Source organism: Canis aureus, chromosome 31 (genome assembly GCF_053574225.1).
Source record: "Canis aureus isolate CA01 chromosome 31, VMU_Caureus_v.1.0, whole genome shotgun sequence".
Lineage (NCBI taxonomy): Eukaryota > Metazoa > Chordata > Mammalia > Carnivora > Canidae > Canis > Canis aureus.
Genome location: NC_135641.1, coordinates 21,684,016 through 21,708,183, shown reverse-complemented (window position 1 = coordinate 21,708,183; position 24,168 = coordinate 21,684,016). Strand labels below are relative to the sequence as shown.

Here is a 24,168-nt window from a genome sequence, read left to right as displayed (position 1 = left end):
AGGCAGGCGCTAAACCGCTGCACCACCCAGGGTTCCCCTCAGTTTTTCTTTAATCAAAGAAAGTTGACCTTGACATTTTGAAAGAGTACAATATAGGGGTGTCTGGGTGGCTCAGTCATTTTAGCTTTTGACGTTTGATTTTGGCTCAGGTCATTGATCTCATGAGATGGAGCCCTGAGTGGGGCTCCATGCTCAGCGGGGAGTCTGCTTGAGATTCTCTCTCTACCTCTGCCCCTCCCTGCTGCGTCCATTCTCTTTATCTCTCTCTTTCCAAAATAAATAAATAAATATTTAAAAAAATAGTACTGATGCTTCCTCATGATTAGATTCAGGTTATGCATCTGGCAGGAATGTTGCAGAAGGGATGCTGTGTTCTTCTGATTGCATCCTATCAGGTGGCACAAGATTTTGATTTTAGGGATGCCTGAGTGGCTCAGCGGTTTAGTGCCTGCTTTCGGGCCAGGGTGTGATCCTGGAGACCCAGGATCAAGTGCCACATTAGGCTCCCTGCATGGAGCCTGCTTCTCCCTCTGCCTATGTCTCTGCCTCTCTCTGTGTGTCTCTCATGAATAAATAAATAAAATCTTTAAAAAAAAAGATTTTGATTTTACATTACTGATGATTTTGACTCTGTTTACGTGTTTACAGTAGTGTCTGCTAGGCTTTTCTACTATAAATTAACTCCTTTTCCCTCTGTAGTAAGTAAATGTTTGGGGTGGAAGTATTTTTTTTTAAACTTTAATTTTTTTAAATTTATTTATGATAGAGAGAGAGAGAGAGAGAGAGGCAGAGACATAGGCAGAGGGAGAAGCAGGCTCCATGCACCGGGAGCCCGACGTGGGATTTGATCCCGGGTCTCCAGGATTGCACCCTGGGCCAAAGGCAGGCGCCAAACCGCTGCGCCACCCAGGGATCCCAGTATTTTGAAAATATGTAAGTATCTCATTCCTCACCAAACTTTTAATTTATCCATGTATATCAGTATAGACTCATGGTTTTATATTATATACATGGGTTATAATCTCTTGCTATCATTATTTATACTGATGCTGAAACCAGCCCTAATTTGTCCAATGGGAGCACTTCCAGCTGGCTTTTGTGTGCTTCTTAAATGTCCCAATCATTCCTTCCTCATGTCTTTGCTTTCTAGTACAAGACTTCTAGACTGGGGGCACCTGGATGGTTCAGTGGTTGAGTGTCTGCCTTCAGCTCAGGGTCCTGGGATGGAGCCTCACATTGGGCTCCCTGCTCCATGAGGAGCCTGCTTCTCCCTCTCCCTCTTCCTGCTGCTCCCCCTGCTTGTACGCTGTTTCTTTCTCTCAAACAAATAAATAAGATCTAAAAAAAAAAAAAAAAAAGATTTCTAGACTAATCTTGTATCTTTCATTCCTCAGTCCAAGAACCAGCCTTTTCACTAGGGAGTGCTGGGACTTTATAGTAGAGACTGGTATTTAGAAGCCAGGATGTGGGCACTGTGTGTGCTCACTGAAGTTGGGGTGGGGGTGTCACTCCTTCAAGATCCAGCCAGAGCTGGGACAGAGCTACATGCACACTTAAGTCTGCATTTATTTCCATATCTCTTTGTATTGAAAACCACAAGTTCATACCAATATCTCCAACTTTAATCCAGGATCACAATGTTTATTCTAGTTTTCTTTTTTTCCATATCATCACTTCCATCTCCAACTATAAGAAATCTGGCTCCCATTTTCCCTAATACATTTATTTGTATTTTCTTTTTTTAAAAGAATTTATTAATTTATTCATGAGAAACACAGAGAGAGAAAGACAGGCAGAGACACAGGCAAAGGGAGAAGCAGGCAAAGGGAGAAGCAGGCTACATGCAAGGAGCCCTATGTGGGACTCGATCCCGGGTCTCCAGGACCACGCCCTGGGCTGAAGGCGGCGCTAAACCTCTGAACCACCCAGGCTGCCCACATTTATTCATATTTTCAACCCCCCCTCCCCCACTGCTTCCCTCTTCCACATCCAGGCCCCTTCTTCCCTGCTTGGTCTCCAACCCTCTGCACTGTGTTGCTGTCCTCCTGCCCCCTCAGCAAAGGCCTTCCCCCACATCGACCTTTCCAACACCCTGTCCTGGTCTTCCCCTCCTCAAGAGTGCCCTCCTTTGGCTCTGACTCTCCACTCCAGGCTGCACCCCCAACCCCCATTGCTATGGGCACTCCATCTTAACCCTTTGGGTCTCTGATACCTGCCACAGGCCATTCCCAACGCATGCATGTCCTCACCTCACTTCAGCTATGACGCTTCACAATTAGGCCACCTTCTTACACAGATGCCCTCCTCACTCTGTCCAGTTTCTGACATCCCACTCAGGGTCACCGAGGTAGACCTCACCCAATGTGAACACCTACCTTGCTCTACCTCACTTGTCAGCTTTAGGACTGAATTGCTCAAGAAAGGAAAGGAAGGAAAAATTTTTAATTTTTAGGATGCCTGGGTGGCTCAGCGGCTGAGCATCTGCCTTTGGCTCAGGGCGTGATCCTGGGGTCAGGGATCAAGTCCGTGGGCTCCCTGAGAGGAGCTTGCTTCTCCCTCTGCTTGTGTCTCATGAATAAACACATAAATCTTTTATAAATAAAATAAATAAATAAATAAAAATAAATAAAAATAAATAAATAGGTTAGAATAAATAAAAATAAATAAAAAGGTTAGAATTTTACTTCTTGCAAGAAAATTGTATGTCTATGTGTTTATACAGGATTATTTACAATAGCCAAATTATGGAAGCAGCTCAAGTGTCCATGAATAGAGGAATGGATGAAATGTGATATATATATACGTACATACACACACACACATATATATATATATGTATGTGTGTGTGTGTGTATACATATGTGCACACACATACACTGGAATATTATTCATCTATAAAAATGAATGAAATCTTGCCATTTGCAATGACACTGATGGAACTAGATAGATAATGCTAAGTGAAATAAATCAGAGAAAGGCAGATACCATATGATTCCACTCATATGTGGAATTTAAGAAACAAACGAGCAAAGATAAAAAAGGAGGGAGAGAGAGACAAAGAGACAGACTTTCTAACAAAGTCTTTTTTTTTTTTTTTTTTTTTTTTTATAATTTTTTTTAAAGTTTATGACAGTCACACAGAGAGCGAGAGAGAGAGACAGAGACACAGGCAGAGGGAGAAGCAGGCTCCATGCACCGGGAGCCCGATGTGGGATTCGATCCCGGGTCTCCAGGATCGCGCCCTGGGCCAAAGGCAGGCGCCAAACCGCTGCGCCACCCAGGGATCCCTCTAACAAAGTCTTAACTGTGGAGAACAAAATAATGGTTAGGCAAGGCGAGAGAGGTGGGGCAATAGGTGAAACAGGTGAATGGACTTAAGAATATACTTTTAAAAAATAATTAATTTGTTTATTTGAGAGAATGCATGGAAGGGGGAGGAGGAGAGTCAGGTAGAGGAGGAGGGAGAAGCACAAGCAGACTCTGTGCTGAACACAGAGCCCTTCACAGGGCTCAACCTGACAACCCTGAGATGGTGACCTGAGCCGAAACCAAGAGTGGGATACTTAACTGACTGAGCCGCCCAGGTGCCTCAAGAGTACGCTTATCATAGTGAGCACTGGGTAATGTATATAACTGTTGAATCACTTTATTGTACATCTGTAATTAACATAACAGTGTAGGTTAACTTCACTGGAATTAAAATTAAAAAGTTAATAAAAAAAGTTTTTACTTCTTGCAAAACAATTGCATCTCTATGACATGTTAACTTATATAATCATGATTACTGAAAAATGGCTGTATGAATAACTTGACATTTTACATTACTAATTCTATTAGAAAACCTTTTATAAACTGCAAAGAAAAATGTAGAGAAAAAAAAAAAAAACTGGAACCTTGGGCAGCCTGGGTGGCTCAGCGGTTGAGCATCTGCCTTCGGCCCAGGGCATAATCCTAGAGACCTGGGATCGAGTCCCACATCGGGCTCTCGATTGTGTAATTGCAAATGGCAAAGCATGGAGCCTGCTTCTCCCTCTGCCTGTGTCTCTGCCTCTCTCTCTCTCTCTCTATGTGTGTCTCTCATGAATAAATAAATAAAATTAAAAAAAAACTGGAACCTTATTCTGTTTTAAATATTAAAAGTATCACAAAATAGCAATCAAATATTACATTCCTCCTGATGGAAATATGTCATGCTTTTACATATCATTCTGAGGTGAGGATGAAGCAGGCAAATTGACAGACAGGAGCAGGATTCACAGGGCAGGCAGCACATGGGGGTATAGATGAAACAAGATTAACCAACCTGAACCATGAAGGATAATTGTTGAAGCAGGTAACGTGTACATAGGGTTCATTATTCTGTGTCTCTACTCTTGTTTATGTTTGCAATTTTCCATAATAAATCCCTTAAAATAGTTACTGCAAAATAAAAGAACATATGGCATCATTTTTTTTTAAGTTCAAGATCAAGCCTTGAAATGCACAACTAATATCTTCACTAGCAACCTGGGTGACAGGGATGTCCAAATAAGTGCCCTGCCATATTCCTTCTCCCAAAGTTGCCACACAAGCTGTTTGAACCAAAAGAACTGCATACATCACCAAATAATGCAAATAGCCCTGTGGGCTTGCTGGGACCCAGGCCAGTAAGGCCAGTGACGTGTAGCTATGGAGACAAGAATATTTCTTCCTACAAACCTTTTTTTAAATTTTTTTTAAATTGTTCAATTTGCCAGCATATAGCATAACACCCAGTGCTCATCCCACCAAGTGCCCCCCTCAGTGCCCATCACCCAGTCACCCCAACCCCCTGCCCACATCCCCTTCCACTACCTCTTGTTCATTTCCCAGAGTTAGGAGTCTCTCATGTTCCACAAATCTTTTCTGAGATTGCTGTTGTGTACATCGCCCAGTGTTGGCCCAATGAGGGATTTCAAGAGGAATCCCTTGTCCTGCAACTTGGACACAATGGATGCTCCTTTCAAGGCAGAAAACACATTCTACACCCTATTGGGGTTGGATGCCAAGTGCCTTTGGAATCCAGGAGGAGAAAGGGGAGATTGTTTCAGGACGGAGGTGTTTTTGTAAGTAGATAGATAGATGAAGTTACCTTGAGACAGATTATGCCGCTTTTCTTCTTTATCAGGAATTACTCTAATCTCTGTTTATTTTTCTGACACTGTCTACCTTCTAGCATGTTCTGCAAGCTCAACTGTTCTCTGAGGGTGGGTAATTTTACCTTTTCTATGCAGCTGAATGCATTTTGCTGCACAAAATTTGTCTATATTTGCACTGTCTCAGAAGCTTAAAATCGGGATCCCTGGGTGGCGCAGCGGTTTGGCGCCTGCCTTTGGCCCAGGGCGCGATCCTGGAGACCCGGGATCAAAGCCCACATCGGGCTCCCGGTGCATGGAGCCTGCTTCTCCCTCTGCCTGTGTCTCTGCCTCTCTCTCTCTCTGTGTGACTATCATAAATAAATAAAAATTAAAAAAAAAAAAAAAAAGAAGCTTAAAATCTCCAGTGCTCAATAGGCATGAGGGAATCCAATGCCAGGACAGAGATGCATAGAGATAGGGAACTGATGTTAAAATTCTTAGCATAGGGATCCCTGGGTGGCGCAGCGGTTTAGCGCCTGCCTTTGGCCCAGGGCGCGATCCTGGAGACCCGGAATCGAATCCCACGTCGGGCTCCCAGTGCATGGAGCCTGCTTCTCCCTCTGCCTATGTCTCTGCCTCTCTCTCTCTCTGTGTGACTATCATAAATAAATAAAAAAATTTAAAAAAAATTCTTAGCATAATTTCTCTGAATAAGATTTCTAAGATACTGTAGAAAAATAAAACTACTGTATATAATAAGAAAAAAAAAGTTCAGGAAAGTTAAAGTGTGAGTGAGATATTGCATGCAGAGTTATAGAGGTTCTTTAACAAATGACTGAGCCCTTGATACATCCTTCAGATTCTATAAAATTTCCTTGCTTCTTCTTCCTCTCTTGAAAGTCTTTAGCAGGGGATCCCTGGGTGGCTCAGCAGTTTGGCGCCTGCCTTTGGTCCAGGGTGCGATCCTGGAGTCCTGGGATTGAGCCCCACATCGGGCTCCCTGCATGGAGCCTGCTTCTCCCTCTGCCTGTGTCTCTGCCTCTCTCTCTTTATGTCTATCATGAATAAATAAAATATTTAAAAAAATAAAAAAATGAAAGTCTTTAGCATGTACACAAAAAGGAAAGTGTGGTCCAAATCAGTATGAATTAAGTTCTGATAATAATAGTGACCACCATTTATTTTGTGCCTACTGTATGCAAAGTTCTATATCAAGTGCTTTATACAAATTATCTCATTTAATCATTATAGCTCTTTGGTGGAAATATTTTAATCCCTATATTACCAATTAGAAACTCAGAGGAGCACTTGGCTGGCTCAGTCGGTAGAGCATGCGACTCTTGATCTTGGAGTTGTGAGTTTGAGCCCCATGTTGGGTGTAGAGATTATAAACAAACAAACAAACAAACAAAAAACCCAGGGAGATAGTATGCACACAGATGTTTATTATAGCATTTATCCATAATAGTGAAAATTTAGAAGCAACTCAAATGTCCAACAACAAAGTTTAAAAAAAATAAAAAATAAAAACAAATAAATAAATTAATTAAAAAAAAGTTTAAATAAGCTAGGATACATCTGCTCAGTAGACTATTTTGTAGCCATTAAGGTTTTTAATTATGTAAACTGTAGTAGAAAATTACAAAAAATAAAGAGTTTTTGATATAACAGTAACGCTAACTTTAAAGACAAATACAAAACAGCAAGGGTACCATGATGTAAAAAAATGCAATTATTTATAGTGTGTTCATAAATAAAGATCTGGCAAGATACAAATGATTGTAATTTCACTCTCTGCTTTCAAATGCCCTTTGCTATGTTGTCTTCATAATAAAAAGGGCAGGGATTGGCATTGGAAAGCATGGGCTGATACTGAAGAAAGGGGAGCACGTGTGGAGTGAGGTACCAGGAATTTGGTACCACTCTGTAAGGGGAGAACTAGGGTAGAAGGAAACAGGGTTGGTTGTGGTTAGCTTCTTGCATCAATTTAGCTGGGGTAGAATACTTGGTTATTTAATCAAATACTAATCAGTAAAGTATCTCAAATTTATAGGCCCATGCTAATGTGAAAAGAAAAAAGTGACATTCATATTATGGAGAATCCCAAAAAGCCTGAATGCAGGGAAAGCACTGTATCTATTGCCTAAAGTCCTTTCTAAGTTTTCTGCAAGTTCCCAGCAGTTGGGCACTGGTATTTTCATTCCTTTGACCCTGCCTAGCTCAGACCTCCTGCTTCCTTATTTTGTTTCACAGTAATCTGGCTCCTGCCTTGATTTCAAAAAGCAAAAATACAAGCAACAGAAACCATTTATGAAAGATTGAGATAACCGGAAGAGGGTTTTGCATCTCAGAAATGCAAACAACTTCAAATCAAAGAATTGGCCCTCATTGTTCTTAGAAGTCCTTTGGCCACCCCACCTTTGGGAAATGTACTGGTCCTCAAGGGGTAAGAAGAGCAAACCCAGGACACATGCATATCTTCTCTTACCTTCCTCCTTCCCCAGTGACATCCCAACTTTGATCTTCTCACCCCACTTGGCAAAGCCATATAGCTCTGTTCTCCAGCCCTGAAGCAGCCTAGCATGCAGAACATTAGGGCTCTTCATGTAACAGAACTCACCTTCCTTAGCAGGTATTCCTCCCAGCCCAGGTGGGTCAATTCTCTTAATCTTTTCAATGATCTTTTTTTCCACTTAAAAAAATCTTTATTTATTTGAGAGAAAGCAAGGGAGTGCACAAGCAGGGGGGGGGGGGAGGCAGAGGTAGAGGGAGAAGCAGATTCCCTTCTAACTAAACAGGGAGCCAGATGCAGGCCTCTATCCCAGGACCCTGGGATAGGACCTGAGCAGAAGGCAAATGCCTAACCAACCCACCAAGCCACCTAGGCACCACCCACTTTAAAATTTAAGTAATTCTGGCAGCCCCGGTGGCGCAGGGGTTTAGCGCCGCCTGCAGCCCAGAGCGTGATCCTGGAGACCCTGGATTGAGTCCCACGTCGGGCTCTGCGTGGAGCCTGCTTCTCCCTCTGCCTGTATCTCTGCCTTTCTCTCTCTGTGTCTCTATGAATAAATAAATAAATAAATCTTAAAAAAGAATTTAGGTAATCTTTTCAATGATATTTTTTAAACTTATTTTTCTTTTTTAAAGATTTTATTTATTCATGAGAGACACAGAGAGAGACAGAGACATAGGCAGAGGGAAGAGAAGCAGACTTCCATGCAGGAGCCCGATGCAGGACTTGATCCTGGAATTCCAGAGGCAAAAGAAGGGACGCTCAACCGCTGAGCCACCCAGGCATCCCTCTTTTCAATGATCTTACCCAAATTATCCTCCCATATTGTCCAAAGGAGAATTGTACTCTGAGAAGCTAGAGAACTCGGACTGAGGCACTGAGCTGATAAGCAGTGGGGCCAGGTGGCAGCCAGCCCTGTTCCAGTCCGGGGCTTAGGCTTTTACCACATCTTCCCTGATAGGCTAGCTCAGGGAAGTGAGACCCTCAAGGGATCATTTCATGAGCACAGAATCAAAGCAAGGGGGTGGAGGTGTGCCAGTGTGATTCGAACTTTGATGGCACCAGGCTCTGATGGCCCGACTGTTCCTTTCCACAGGAAAGGGTCTCCTATTAGGAGCTCTGGGACTTGAAGCAGCCTCCAGGCCACCTTTCTGGCCAGTGCTGAGATAGACATTGTGGGCTGATACATCCCTCTTTTAGGCAGTTTGGGCCAGCTATTCTTTATCTTCTCTCTGGTCCATTAGGAGCTGATCATTTAGTTTGATTCTCAAAGTGTAGCTTACCTCCTCATTTCCAAGTTCTTGGGGTGGGGGCCATCCTGGAATTACCTCCATCAGCTGTTTTCAGTGGGGCTGTTTGGACCTGAGCTGGTTGCTCCCAGGTTGCTCCCAGGCAGGCCTTCCCCAGAGAACTGGTACTGCACATATCCCATGATAGGTGTGTAGAAGTTGTTCTGCGAAGAACCCTCCAGTTGTCAAGTGAGGGGGGCCTCTCTGAGCTTCACCTCTGGACAGTGTTCATATCAGAATATTGAGTAAATCAGCCCAGGGATTTACTGGTTGCCATACCTGTTTTACAGAGAGGAAGGCTAAACCTCAAGATTAGCTATTTGGTAAATGGTAAATGTCAAGTCAGATGGAATGCTGTTTCCTTGGACACCCAAACATCCCAGACCAAACCTTCCTGGCTATCCCATTCTTGAGCATACCAGTGAGGCAAAGGTGAAGTAGCCAGTGTTCAGAGAGGCAGCCTGTGGAAAGTAGAAGGCAGCAGCCCAGCATTTCCCAGGGCACTAACATCTCAGCCTGGGCTCTGAGAAGACAGTAAGATGGGACCAGAGACATTAGTCCTAGATTAAACTATTTCTTTTCTTGGGGCTGGAATCAAATAACTTGGGTTGGCAACTGTGATTATTTTTTTTTTTTTTTTTTTTTTTTTTTAAATTTTTATTTATTTATGATAGTCACACAGAGAGAGAGAGAGAGAGGCAGAGACATAGGTAGAGGGGGAAGCAGGCTCCATGCACCGGGAGCCTGACGTGGGATTCGATCCCAGGTCTCCAGGATCGCGCCCTGGGCCAAAGGCAGGCGCCAAACCGCTGCGCCACCCAGGGATCCCGGCAACTGTGATTATTTAAGGCTGATCAGAAACTGTGATTAGTATCGTATTATGTTTTTGATTACATTTTAATGGGAAAATAATTATTATTTAACAAATTAAATTTGTTTCATATAATCTTTTGAAACATAGCAATATGCCCCAGATGGGCTGGCAGGCCACTCAGATGTGGCCCTCCTAGGGCCCCAGTTCTCACTGAGGTCACCACGGCACAGAGCTGCTCACCACCACCTCGGGTACTAAATATCAACGTGGTTAAGGTGCCTTGCTGTGCTAGAGTGGGCAAGTGGACCTTTGGGTTCACCGTGACCTCAGAGCAAGCCCAGCTCAGACCCTCAACAAGCTGGCTGGATCCAAGCAAGTTTTCTTTTGCTTTTTCAAGTTTTTTTCTGGGCCTTCATTTTCTCACTTATAAAGATAATCCATACCTCACTGGTTTGTTATGAGGATTGGTCAATTCACATAAAATGCTTAGACCAACGCTCGGTATATAGTGCTCCATATATTGTTATTGTTACATCAAGCCACAGTCTCAGAAGAGACTGCTATATAAACCAGGCATCAGTTTATTAATATGTTATTAGAAATGCAGCTGACAGGAGACCTGAAAATCCAACTTTACCGGTCAGTATATCCTCTCTGGGTGAGAAAGGCCAAACCAAGTCACAAGCTAAAGAATCCAGATGAGGGTGGAATGCAGTGGGGGGATTAGTGGATAAGGCTCTGGGGCCTGTAGTGTCAAGCTCTGAATGACTAGGGCATCCAGGGCCTCTGAAGGCAAGACCTGCTTGAAGGTCAAGTCACCAGGTAACGTCAGCCTCTTCTCAGCAGGTCTGGGGACCCACTGAAAATGTTTGGTCTCTTATACTTTCTCTTCTCCATTGCGGGATCCTGGCACTCTTGATTCCAATCCCATATTGTGTATTGTTCTAATCACTTATTCTTCCTTGCCTTAATTGTGCCTCATTCATGACAGTTCTTAAATGCCCCTCCAACCCTGACACAATGTACAAGCTCTTGAATGACTTCTACATCTCAATCGTTGTTGGTTCTTATGAGTTGTATTCTAGATAATTCTACTTCCAAGTTCTGGACATGTCATACTTCTGTTCTGACCGTAGGGCTTGTGGAAGAAGAGAAGGAAGAAATCATTGGGGGTGAGAAGGTTTAGAATGATTTTACTCAAAGGTCCCTGGCAGTTAGGAAAAACCTAGATTCCTCTACTGTTGGAGAATTCCCAACTTGGAACAAAGTATTGAGTGATGGAACAGATTGAGTAGAGAATATCCAGAAAGAACTAGAGGGGCGTGTGTGCATGTGTAGAAGAATCTAGGGAAAAAGTCTTTGCAATGGGTAGGAATCCAAAAAGCAGTCCTTTCTAGCCCAAGGACACAAAGTTGGACGTGTAGGTACCTGTCATTTTGGTTGAGGCACCATGACTAAATACAGTGGTTTTCAGCCACAGGGCATCATAAATATTACCTCACTAAAAATCAGTAAAGCAGTGCAGGTCACAACTAATATTAATTATCATCATAATGGCTAACATTTATGGAACTAGTGGGCCCATGATGAGAGTGTGGTTTGTATTATCTGATTTAATATTCACAATAAACCTACAGTGTAAAGACCACTACTGTTTTTATTTTACAGATCAGGAAACTGAGGCACTGAGCAGCTTCATTTGCCAAGGTGACATAGCCATTCAATAATAGAATCCAAACTAGAGTGAAGTTCTGATTCCAGAGCTCTCTCTCTAATTTACAAGTTAAAACAAATCAGACTCACGGTCACTTACCCTCATCCCGGGTTCAAACACTTCCCTAAAAGGGCAGAAGAGCTCCTGACCCTGGGAGTGCTCAGTAGAATGTCACCCATTGTATGTAAAGCTGCAGAACAATCTGAGAATGGGGTGATCTGGAGAGATGTGGCAAGGCTGGAAACCCACATACTTTGGTTCTTGGTGCCCTCTCTGCACAAAAAGAGGTATCTGAAGCTGAGCAAGACACTTAACATCTTTCTCCTTCAAGTCCCTGTTCTGTAAAATGGGAGTAACTCAGCAGGAGCCATTTAACACAAGATTAGTGGGAGGACAAGACCAAAAGAGTATTTGTGAAGCATTCTTCAGGGTTAAAAATGCTGTAGTGTCGGTTGACAAACATTTATGTACTCTAATTTAGGGTTTCAAAGGTCTCTGTATATATAGTAAAGCAGAAATCACTCCCAAACCACCCATTTATTTAAAATAAAGAAAACAAAACCCTAGAATTACCAACAGGGCATGATGTATACATATTATAATGGGCTTAAATTACACAGTGATTTCTGCCCAACTTCATGCAAGTTAGCAGGTGTCAGGCAGTCTCATGCTGCATTCCCGCACACATGCTTTCTGATGCCTGCCTGGCTCAGCAGACAAGGAGGGTTGTGGGGTGGCCCTTCTGGGGTGACATCTTGATGATGGCCTTGAGTATTAGTGTGCTCATGTCTGATTCTGTCTCTGGAGGAAGCTCTAGGCTGTTGCCCTATCAGTTCTCCCATGAAATGATACCCGTTAGATCCATAGCACTTTACAGTTTATTGAAAAAATTATTCAGTTTATACAAGATTGTCTGAATTAAAGACAATTAATTGTCTCAATTAAACCATCCAATTACCCAAAGAAGCAGGCAGGACAAATAGTATTATGCCCATTTGATGAATAAAGAGAATTTACTCAGGAGAGGTTGACTTGCCCTCAGTGGGAGAGCTGGTCTCACCAACCCCATGCATGACTTTTCACTATGCTGTTTTCAGAACACTTAATGATCCACTGAGCACCTAGCATGTCAGCCCCTGTGCCAGGTACTTCCATTCATCAGCTTACCCTCTGAGAGAAGCTTGTTCAATCCTGGGCTCCTGCCTCATGCAATCAATGATGAGTTTTAAGTGTTAGAATTAAGAACCCGACTGATGTCACAGGAGGAGCTAAGTGGCAGCTATGTAGCAGCTAGGAGTTGAGGTCTAGAGCCAGCCTGGCCTGAATTCCAGCCCTGACACCCGCTGTCAAGAGTGTTTCCTTATCTGTAAAATGGGCATAATAACTGTCAATTTATAGCGATGTGAAGACTGATTCAGTGTAGGTAAAGCACTTACAATGGTACCTGTTACAAAAGACTCCAAATATTATTTGAGCATTGTGCCGAAAGGAAGAAGGGGAGGTTTAAAAACCGGGATCCTTTTTCAACCTGTTTGTGTCCCAAAGCTTTCATTTCATTTCACTTATTTCAAGATTTAGGCCCAGTGAAAGGAGCCATCTTGCATTTGGGCAGAGGTCAAAACCTCTTATTGAGTCCCCATACCACCTTCCGTGGTCTCACGACTGCCTCCATCATCCTGACCCCACATCCCTAGGGGTGGATTTTGGTCATGGCCTCCCTGCTGGTCTCCTTGCTTGTGCTCTCCCCCTCCTCCAGTGTCATTCTCCACTTTTTCTCACTTCAGTTTTCTCCAAATATTCACTTACCAAGCATTTTAATTGAACTTTAGATGCACAGAAGATGCAAAGGTGAGCAAGCCATTCAAAGGTATCGAGGATCTTAATGGTAACAGCACGCAGCTTATCACGGGGGAAGCACAGTGATGGAGAGTCCACTTGGAGAGTGTGGATAAAGCAGAGTCCATCACTCCAGGTTTGAAAAACCCTCGCAGCCCTTCAGTCAGGTTACAGACCTACCCTGTGAGTCTGCCTGGTACCTCCCGGAGGCTCTGTCATCCAGTCTGCAAGCTCAGGCTGGTGCAGAGCCATGATGCTCTGATGCGAGCAGGTTGTTGTTTGGTTTGGATCTGTGGGTGGACCAGACCAGGTCTGGGGAGCAGCTCCTAGTAGGATGCTCTGTTCCAGAATGACAGATCAGGCTGTGGCATGGCCAGACAAGGGTAAAAGGCACCTTCTCTATTCTGTGCTAAAATTTACCTGGAAACCAGTGACAGCATACCAGAATGTCTACATCTAGCAAATCTCAAAGACAGTAATATCACACTGGAATAAATAATTCTGACTGGCGTCTTTTGAGTGTTGTGGAGATTGGTACAGAGACCCATCACCAGCCAGGTTGTCTGAGAAGGCATTGGTGAGTGTGGTAGGGAGAAGCAGAGGCTAGGATTTCAGTGAAGATCCTGCAGAATGAGGCCTTTCAATCCAGCTGGCTCTGGATTGGTTCAAAGGTGTGACGGGGGGCCAGGAAGCCCCAGCACCAGCAACTGTGCAGGGATCAGCTTCCCAATGATTGGGAGTTAGATAGGGCCTCCATAGCATGAAAGGGGTGGCTGCCATGATGCACTGGCTGATGTGATCAAGGGCAGTCTTTTGTGTCATCTTCCGCTCTCCTCCCTGCCCCATGCTCTCTGGAATGGAGCTGGTTGGCTTGGCCCACATTTCCCATTCCTCAGGACAACCATATTCTGCTAACTCCCTTCCCTAATTTCCAGTTCACTTTACACACATGGTGGAGTCTTTCTCAGCTGCTGCAATTCATTTATTCCACCTTTCTGAAGTCCTGCAGCAGAGGCTTATATTGTCATATTTAAAAGCTCTTCACATTTCTTTCATGGAATCATAAAACTGGAAGCCAACTCAGAGGCTATCCAGTGCTGCCTCCTTAGAGCCCTTCTTCAGAGCCTGGCAGGGTTGAACAAGTCTGAGATGGGAAACTCACTCTTAGAAAGCAGCCTGAGCTATTTAAAAAGTTTTCTAGACCAAAGTGGTCTACTTCTGGAGTCACTCAAGAGAAAACTTACCTCTTTTCTCAAATAAGCCTTCAAATCATAGACTGGTCACCCAAGAATCACTTTCTGAATGCTTATGTATTATGTGCTTGCTGGCTAAGCCTCACAACAATCCTATAAAGAAACTAAGGAAGAAGGTGTTCAGAAAGCTTCAGTGAGGGACGCCTGGGTGGCTCAACAGTTGAACATCTTGCCTTTGGCCCAGGGAGTGATCCTAGAGTCCCCAGATCATGTCCCGGGATTGAGTCCCATATCAGGCTCCCTGTGTGGAGTCTGCTGAGGTCTCTGCCTTTCTCTTTCTGGGTCTTTCATGAATAAATAAATAAAATCTTAAAAAAGAAAAAGCTTCAGTGATTTCCTGTGGTTACTGAGCTAATATTGGTGGCTCCCTCTATTGTGACGTTGCTGGGGCTTGATCTCAGGCCCAACTCCCATGCCTGTGCTCTCTGTACACAAAGCCATGTCTAAAGAAGCACATTCTGTGTCACAGAACCCTCCAGGTACATTTTCACTGAGGAGTTGAGGACTCCTAGAGGGATTCACAAGTTACTGAGGGGTGAAAGGGCTGAGAGACTGGCAAACAGGCAGGCACAGAGCCTACCCCACATGGCCCCTGACTGGCCCACCTGTAGGCCTGAGGTTGGGAGTTTGGTGGGAGCTGTGAGAAGGCTCTCACGACTTTGATGGTGCCCATGGCGACAGACATGGCTGGAAGAACAACTCTGGACTTCTGGTGTGGGGGGGTGGATAGGGTGGTTTGAGGCTGGCCGATTGGCGGCCCTTTGGCCAGCTTCCTGTGTCCATCAGCACCTGCTCTGTAGTAACCAGAGTCTTCCTTCTTTATTTTCTCTGGCAAAACAGCCTCTTTCCTTCAGCTACCTACACATTACAATAGCCTCAGGGACTAAGAATCCTAGGTTGAGCTTTGTGACTACAATTCTCCACGAAGCCACCACGTTCCTTCTGTGGACTCTGGTTTCTCTGCTGTCTTTCAGGAACGCAAGGTTCCTTTAAAAAAAAAAAAAAAAAAAAAAGATTTATTTATTTATGATAGAGAGAGAAAGGCAGAGACACAGGCAGAGGGAGAAGCAGGCTCCATGCCAGGAGCCTGATGAGGGACTCAATTCCGAGACTCCAGGATCGCGCCCTGGGCCAAAGGCAGGTGCCAAACCGCTGAGCCACCCAGGGATCCCCAGGAACGCAAGGTTCCTATTTTGGTTTTCTAACAATTATATATAGCAGCTGAGTCCTTAAGAAACAATATTTACAAGTCACATGGCCTCTATTAAACATCTCCTCTCCTCTCGGAGATCACTTAATTTGAAAACAAAGTGCTGTTTCTTCAAATTTGACCTTGTTCTCAATTCCCTACTTCCCAAGCCCTTCCTACATGATTCGAGGGAAAATAAACAACATGAAACCACCCAAACAAAATGGGGACAAAGATAGTTTCTTGGTTTTTCAACTCCATCTGAGGATCTAGATCAGAGAAGCAGGGTGAGCCTACGTCAAAGACCACTAGACTAAGCAGCTGACAAACGGTATAGGACGCCAGGTTACAGCATCAGTTCACTTCCACAAGCAGTGGGACTGAGGCAGCAGAAACCAAGCCCCCCTTCAGTTGAGCCTGAGCCTAGGCTATAGGGTACAGCACGCCAGTGATGTACTATGCTGCCCTTATTTCCACCAGCTCAGCCCACCCAAAGTCAGGCAGGTGACCTCTAAGCCTCAACAGCTTTAAGGACATCTCCTTCCAGAGACAAGGCTGGTGCTGCCACAGCCTCATCCGTGTGACTGATGAAAGTGTTACAAAAACCCCAAACCACAGAGCCCACACTGCCTAACAGTGGGCAACCACTGCAGCCCTGCCAGAGAGCAGCAGAGATGAAGCCAGGGAGATGCAGGGGGAGATTTAATTTACACAGCAGCCACTTGGGGCCCAGTCAGAGCTGGGGCAGTGGGGGGGAATCTATAACCAGAGGGCACCCCCCCACCCCTTCCCTTGAAGATCAGTCCTCACAGACACTTAGAGGCTCCCAGGGTTGTGCAGAGGATGCTCCAGTCAAAAGGAGATTTGGAAATAAGGCTGTCCCCAAAGTTGGGGGAAGTCCGTGGCCTGGAGATGGTTGCCCACATGGCAGCCCAGGGGTCTGAAAGACCAGTCCATGTCCTGGGCACAGTCCTCAGCCTGGTGGCCCTAGAGGAAGCCCTCACGGCGGAACTGTTCCTGGAGAAGGGCGCGGTACTGGTCAAACCCCCCCTCGACCCGGGTGACGCCGCCGCCTTCGCACACCCACAACTCCCGGCACACCAACCGGATGAAGCGCTCATCGTGGGACACCAAAATCACACCACCCTGAAAAGAGAGGAAACCAGGAATCACTCAGGCGGGCTCTCTGAGGTGCTGAGGCTTGGGGAGGACTGGGCAGCCTGAAGGCACACTGACCCTGAAATTGTTGAGAGCACGGCCCAGAGCCTCAATCGTCTCCATATCCAGGTGGTTTGTGGGTTCATCCAGAATGTAGAAGTTGGGGCTGGAAAGCAGTACCCAGGGAGGTAGGCAGTTATGGGGGTTGGGAGAAAATGAACTCCCCTGATATGAAGATAAGAGAAACATTTTCTACTAGGCAAGATGGATAGAGGAGAAAGCAAGAGCTCACCAGGGCATGGTCATCTGAGCAAAGGCTACTCGGCTCTTCTGGCCCCCAGACAAGCTGGCAACAGGGCGCACGGCCAGTTCTCCAGAGATGCCATACCGGCCCAGCTGGTGACGATACTCCTCCTCAGGCCGCCCTGGAAGAGGCCTCACCCCATCAAGTGGGTTCTTGACCTGACTCCCTCCCTACACTCCCCCCTCAGCCTTACCTCCAAATGCCCATGTCCTTATACCTAGACTCAGGGCTTGTTGCTTGGCACCCCACCCCAAGAAAGGCCTAGCTGTAGGGGTCACCTCTTTTCTCGACTCAAATCCCTAAGGTACCAGGAAACTTGCGGGCCAGCAGCTCCACAGCACTGACATTCAGGTCCAACTGCTCCACGTGGTGCTGGCTGAAGTAGCCAATCTTCAGATTCCTACAGGTGGAACAAAGGTGGAACGAGGGAATGGAGGGCAATGACTGTAAAGGAGTGTAGCTACAGAGCAGTTGAGGACTGGGGGCTTTACCTGTGAGCATGTCTGATGCCCCGAACAGGTGCCAGGTCCCCCATAAGTAGCTTCAGCATGGTAGACTTCCCAGCCCCATTCTCCCCAACCTGTGAAAAGAACCATGAGAATCATGAAGAGTGGATGTGTGTACAACACCGAAGCAAAGGAGAGAATTGGTTCCGACCAATGATTCCTTCAACAACTACAGAATATTAAAAAACTATATAGAAAAATGGAACAACTAGTACAGATGTAAAGGGAACTGACACCCGAATACCTACTAAGTGCAGGAAACTTAATCCTCCCAATAACAGAGTGAGGTAGAGGTCCACTTAGTAACCGAGCCAGCAATTGGCAGTCAAGACCTGAAATCTGATCCTGAAGCCCATGATCTCTCTTCCATGTTCCGTGGTTTGAGAAAACTCAGAGCTGAGACTAACTAGTAAGACAAAATCTTGCTCTAAGTATTCATTAAATACCACCAGCCAGGCTATCTCTGCAGAGAAGGATAGCAGAGTCCTTGGCCCAGGCCAACTCCTGCTCCTGCATACCATTTCCCTTTGAAGTCGTAGGATCTGGGCCAATCACACCACATGCTGGTGTGGGAGAGTCCCGGCTCACAGAACAGAGAAACAGAAACCATACCACACAAATGCGGGACTCAAGATCAGCAGAAACGGAGAGACGGCTGAAGATGACGTGCTTAGGGTCATAGTAGAAATCCACCTCATCTAGCTGCAGAATTGGCGGTGAGAATTTCTCAAACCCATCAGGGAACCTATAGGAGGTGGTGGTGAGGAACATGGGAGCAGCCAGAAACACAAGCTCCCCACCAGCCTCTTGGCCCAGCACTCACTTCATCACCACCTCCATCTCCTTGTCCACAGGTTTCAGCTCTGGTCTGAGGAGAGAGGGGACAGACCAGATTTATGACTTTAAAGACTAACTTAATTTGTTCTTATTACACAAGTAATATATGTCCAGAGAAAACTTAGAAAAAGCTTGCACTCCCACCATCCAGACCACATTCTTATTTTAGACTCCTTTATTCCAATTCACTATATGCTGAAAAATAGGGTCATCCTTATTGTAGGTTTTTGGCCCACCTGTTAAAACACTGTGATAAATATTTCAATGTCACAAAAACCTAAGCCTTTGATTTTAGGCTCCCCTCCTTGCACACCCACTAACACCTCTAGAAAGGTTGCTTTAAGATTAAGCCCCCAATGTTCAACATCATTAGTCATTAAAGCAATGCAAATCAAAGCCACAGTGAAATATCATTCACGCCCACTAGGCTGGCTAAAATTAAAAAGACAGACAATAAGTGTTGGCAAGGATGTGGAGAAGTTGGAACCCTCGTACATCACTGGTAGAAATATAAAATGATATGGTTGCTTTAGAAAAGTTTGGCAGTTCCTCAAAAAGTTAAACATAGAATTATCTTGTAACCCAGCATTCCACTCTGAGGTATTCACCTCAGAGCATAGAAAACATATACGCACGCAGAAACTTGTACACAAGTGTCCACAGCACTGTTAAGAAGAACATTTCCAATATCCTTCAACTTACGAAGCAATGGACAAACTGCTGTATGTCCTTACAATGAAATACTACAAAGAAAGGAAGTACTGATATGTGCTACAACATGAAGGAACCTCAAAAACATTATGCTAAGTAAAATAAGTCAGGCACAAAACATCGTCATAGGATTCTGTTTATATGAAACGTCCAGGATAAGCAAATAGATTAGAGAAAGTAAACTAGTGATTGCCTAGGCCTGTGGGGAGCAATACTAATTTCCAACAATAGTATAAAATGCTCTGCTTTCCTGTTGGAGAGGAGACTAAAGCTGGTTTCTAGAAAAAGGGAGATCTAGAATGGGAGGACAAGGAGTGCCCTGCAAAACAAGAGAAGAAATTAAGAGAACAGAAGTCAGGGCCTGGTCAAGGGACCCTACTTACAGCTTCTCCAGCATCTTAAGTTTACTCTGCACTTGAGAGGCTCTGTTGGCATTGTAGCGAAACCGGTCAATGAAAACCTGTGGGTGGATAAATTTAGGCACTGGTCAGGTTCCCAACATTCCTGCAAACTCTAACACCCATGGGATGGGCCCCCCTCCCCCGCCCTGCCTGTCCCATATACCTGGATATGCTGGCGATACTGCTGCTGTGCCTCATATTCACGCTGCTGGTTGAGCAGCCGCTCCTGCTTGCTCTTGATGAAGGTCTCAAAGTCTCCCCGGTAGCCATCTAGCCGCTGGCTGTGCAGGTGGATGATGTCTGTGGCTATGGCATTCAGGAAGTTGCGGTCGTGGGAGACGACCAGGATTGTAGAGGGCCATGTCTGAGGGGTCACAGGATGGCAGGCCCAGTTTGAGATGGCAGTCATCTTTCAGCCCCCGCCCCAGTGTCTTAGAGGCAGACCTTCCCTAGACCTACTCTAGCATCTCTAGGCACTCACTTGCAGGTAATTCTCCAGCCACAGGATGGCCCTTACATCCAGCATGTTTGTGGGTTCTGGAAAAGTGTGGGAGGATACATTTGGGATGAAGAGCTGTAGAACCTGACTGAATATTTCCATCCTTCCCCATCCCAAAGTCAAGGTGCCCCATTTCAAACTCACCATCTAACAGAAGAAGATCTGGCCTATAGAAAAGAAGAATGTAAGCCTTGAGGTCTTAGGTCAGCAGCTTGTGACCTCCCATGAGCCAAGGCCCATCCTCCACAGTATCCACAATAGGCCCAGGAGACTCACCTAGCAAACAGAGCCCGGGCCAGGGCCAGTCGCATCCTCCAACCACCTGAGAACTCTCTAAAGAAACAAAACAAAACAAAACAAAACAAAACAAAACAAAACAAAAAACAGAGATCACATCAGGGATAGGTGTTCACCAGGATAGGTAGAGACAGAGCCAACAGTGTTCATGGCCAAGAATGGCAAGGGCCACTCACCGGGTGGGCTGCTGCTGCATTTTAGGGGTAAAGCCAAGCCCAGCAAGAATGACTGATGCCCTAGAAGTGAAGAGATTGAAGAACCTGGTTGAAACATGTAACAGAAGGGAAAGGTAAAATCTGAAAGAGGGAAGGGGAAATCTTAAATACCTGGCAGGTGCCTTGTCAGCCTCAATCTCCTCCAATTTGGCATATATTTCTGCCAACTGTGCAGCTTCTGAGCCCTCAGCCCTAAAGTGGGGATGGGAAAAAGAGCACTCAGCCTGAATGGGGGCACTCTAGGTGGAATGCCCCATAGTCTACACAGTTAGAAAGCAGACCACTGACTGCCTGTTGCCAGGACAGGAACAGACTACAGGAAGCACCTGTTCAAGTCAGTGAGGGCAGTGGGCACTGTGGAAGGAACAGGGCTTTATAGCTCCACGGTGCCAAGTTCTAAGTTCTGCTGCTAAGATGAGCGTGCAAGTTATGGATTGTGGCAGTATGACAGGTACTCTGCAAAGAAGAGCCATGGCTGCCAGGTGCTCCCCACCTGGAGTGCTTACCTGCCAGCAGCAATCTGTGCGCTGAGCTCCCGCTCCCTCTGCAGAAGGTCCTCTCTTACAGTGTCACTTTCTAGCACACTCTGCAGGGCAGGAGTGTCATCTCCAGCAACCTCCTGCTCCACGTGCAGTAGGGAAATGTGGGCTGGAACTCGCAGGCTCCGAGTGGCCAACATCTTCAGGAGTGTCGTCTTCCCCAGCCCATTTCGCCCCACCAGCCCATAGCGGCGGCCCCATGCCAGGTTCACATCTGCTCCAGCCAATAGTACCCTGCAGGGGTAGGAACAAGACAAAGGATGCTGCTCTAGAGGAACAAGACAAAGGGTGCTGCTCTAGAGGAACAAGACAAAGGGTGCTGCTCTAGAGACAGGTATATAGCAAATTTAACCACAAAACCTAATGTTATTTTAACCCTGTTTCATCTGTCCAAATTCTTTTTAATTATTTATTTATTTATTTATTTATTTATTTATTTATTTATTTATTTAAATTTATGATAGTCACAGAGAGAGAAAGAGAGAGAGGCAGAGACACAGGCAGAGGGAGAAGCAGGCTCCATGCACTGGGAGCCCGATGTGGGATTCGATCCCGGGTCTCCAGGATCGCGCCGTGGGCCAAAGGCAGGCGCCAAACCACTGCGCCACCCAGGGATCCCTGTCCAAATTCTTTTAATTGGAAAAAGAAAAGTGCACCCCCCTGCCCCCCCACACACACTGCCACTCCCTCACCTATCACCAAAAGACACATCAAAGTTCTCGATTCGCACATCATATGATTTGTTCTTGCCAGATGATTCCAACCGACTCTCCTTTCTGCTGCCTGCCTGGCTGGCTGATGCCTCTTCCAAGACTCTTTCAAAGAGAGAAATGGATGGCTTTTAGCACTCCCAGCCACCCTTCCATTCCAACAGACTGCTCTATTCTCTTCTCGGCCCTTCTTGCTCAACTCACAGAGGAGTGCTGGTCTTAAGTGTGTCCTTCTCTGAGCGCTTCTCCTGCTTTGCCTTCAGTCGAGCCTCAGCCTTCTCTAGCTTCTTTGCATTCACTGTCTTAAAGGTCCAAACACAACCATTTCAGCCTAGGTTGTAGGCTCAGAAAGGAGCCCCAGAAAGAGCATCTTAAGTCACCCTGCTTTCAGGGAAAGACATAATCAGAAACCCCCCAGAAAGATCCTCCAGTATTTACAGTCAACCTTCACCCCTACCAGAGACCCCCCCCCTTCTTCCTCCTCCTCCTCCTCCTCACCGAGGACTGTTCCCTCTTTAGCAGTCCTGGAAGTTTGGTGCCACAGTCTGTAAGCGATAAGAAAAGCAGTCACCTTCTCCCTGAGGGAAGGGAAACTAACATTTTGAGTAACTAATATGAAGCAGGCACAGACACAGACATTTCAAGGAAAGTCTCACAATCCCAGAAATGGCTATCATCTGCCCCATACTTCAAAAATGAAAATAAAAAACACCTCCCAGATTGAGAATACAGAGACTGGGGCTGATAAGCAACTCTTAGAAGCTCGTGCAGCTGATTAGAAAGTCACAAAATTGGGAAATAAACCTAAGTCGGTCCAGCTCCAAGGCCCATAAGCTTCCTACCCCACCTAATAGCTTGGAGAACTCTCCAGCCCTACTCCCTTTATTAGTGGCCTTCTTTGCCCTCAGTGAAAACGTCAACTAGCTACTACATCCTTCTTGTGAGGAAAAGGGGTACCAAGAGTCCTGGGTTCCAGGGGACAGCTGCCTGGGTGGGGGGTGGAGGCTGAGACAAAGGCGGAGAGCAGCTAGTTCAGTCTTCCCTCAGTCTCACCGTAGTTTTCTGTTATCTTTGACAACTGGATGGGGGCGTCTAGTAGCACCTGGCTGTTTCCCTGGGTCTGAGGCTCATCCCTTAAGGGCAGGAACAGAAAGTGCAGTCAGGAACTGAATAAAAAGCTCTGCGGCCACCAGATCTTCTTCCCTTACGTCTTGTCTCTTGACCGTCCACCTTCCCACCGCCCCCACGAGCCCCCCTACCCTGGCACGTACAGGCGCAAAGTGTTGTACATGCGCTGGCACACAGCCCGGATACCCGCGTCATCCTTGCTGTCCCCGGACACCTCCTGCAACAGTTCCCCCACCGCTTCCACCAGGTCATCCACAGACTCGAAATCCGCGCTGCCGCTATGCAGGACGCCTGGGCCGGGCATGGCGGGTCAAGGAAGATACAGGGAAGGGCGGACATACAAGCGGTTTTAGTCCCCGAGCCACGCACGGCCCCGGTCCGGGCTCCAGACCTAACCGGCCCTCTGGACGAGAGGTCACGCAGAGGAGAGGCCTAGCAGCGGTCCCCGGCACCACCCTCCCTCAGTCTTTCTCCCAGTGGTTTCCATCTCGGCTTCGCCAGCGCACGGATCCGGTTCGGCTCACCCGTCACGTAGTCGAAGACCTGTCCGTCAATTTCGGGGAACTCGCTCCGCAGGATTTCAGCGCAAGTCGCCATGTTCCGGTCGGGCTCCCGTCCGCGCAGGCGCAGTTAGACCGCAGCCCAGACGCGCCTCCCGCCGGTCTCCCAAGAGCTCGCCTCTCCTTCCAAAGCGCATGCGTGGTGATGACGTAAGAAAGGCGCGGAGTGCCCGGAACCCCGTGGACCGGGTGGACGGGGCTGGGGGAACCGTGCGCAAGCGCCACTCAGAGCCTACGCTAGAGCTTCTCTCTCTGCGCTTGCGCAACGCTGTTTCCGCTGAAAAATTAGCCACATGTGCGGTTCTCGCTGCCTTCTGGGAGGCAGAGTTCCGAGTGGCGGCGGCGGCGGGGGCGGGGTGCACGGGAGCTCGCGGCTTATCAGGGCGCGATACACGGATGGTCCCGCGGGCGGGAACCTCCCAAGAGTCGGGCGGTTGATAATGCGCACGGGTCTCGCTAGATCCTCTGCATTCCCTTAAGCGCGTCTGTCTCATCGCGCCCAGCTGGCCGGTTTTGGGGGCCACCGAGAGCTTTGCTGACTCATGCTCGTCTCTAAGCTGTCTGAAGTCCGCTGCGCAGTTCTGGCGGCCCACCGGTTTT

The 24,168-nt window shown here is 46.4% G+C and overlaps 1 protein-coding gene and 1 long non-coding RNA gene across 4 annotated transcripts; one reads left to right on the top strand and one right to left on the bottom strand.

The window, feature by feature from the left end:
* Positions 1 to 12,674: 12,674 nt before the first annotated feature.
* On the top strand, positions 12,675 to 13,771 carry LOC144302492 (uncharacterized). Of its 2 annotated transcripts, none has more exons than XR_013369393.1 (3): positions 12,675 to 12,848; positions 13,255 to 13,397; positions 13,610 to 13,771. It is a non-coding gene; the product is annotated as an uncharacterized LOC144302492 (long non-coding RNA). The 2 variants fall into 2 exon arrangements; XR_013369392.1 differs by having other exon boundaries at positions 12,678 to 12,844.
* A 2,621-nt stretch (positions 13,772 to 16,392) lies between these two features.
* ABCF3 (ATP binding cassette subfamily F member 3) lies at positions 16,393 to 23,690 on the bottom strand. Of its 2 annotated transcripts, XM_077879860.1 has the most exons (21): positions 23,533 to 23,690; positions 23,152 to 23,299; positions 22,934 to 23,013; positions 22,379 to 22,425; positions 22,085 to 22,182; positions 21,863 to 21,985; positions 21,138 to 21,404; positions 20,743 to 20,823; positions 20,593 to 20,652; positions 20,396 to 20,452; positions 20,264 to 20,286; positions 20,102 to 20,157; positions 19,784 to 19,984; positions 19,603 to 19,679; positions 18,495 to 18,539; positions 18,284 to 18,416; positions 17,657 to 17,745; positions 17,474 to 17,565; positions 17,154 to 17,286; positions 16,940 to 17,027; positions 16,393 to 16,849 (listed from the first exon to the last, which is right to left on the bottom strand). In XM_077879860.1, the coding sequence occupies exons 1-21, from the start codon at positions 23,603 to 23,605 to the stop codon at positions 16,691 to 16,693; spliced, it is 2,130 nt and encodes a 709-aa protein (XP_077735986.1). In that variant the 5' UTR covers positions 23,606 to 23,690; the 3' UTR covers positions 16,393 to 16,690. The 2 variants fall into 2 exon arrangements, with proteins under 2 accessions (XP_077735986.1, XP_077735987.1); XM_077879861.1 differs by lacking the exons at positions 21,863 to 21,985; positions 22,085 to 22,182; positions 22,379 to 22,425; positions 22,934 to 23,013; positions 23,152 to 23,299 and having other exon boundaries at positions 23,533 to 23,667.
* Between the last annotated feature and the right edge of the window lie 478 nt (positions 23,691 to 24,168).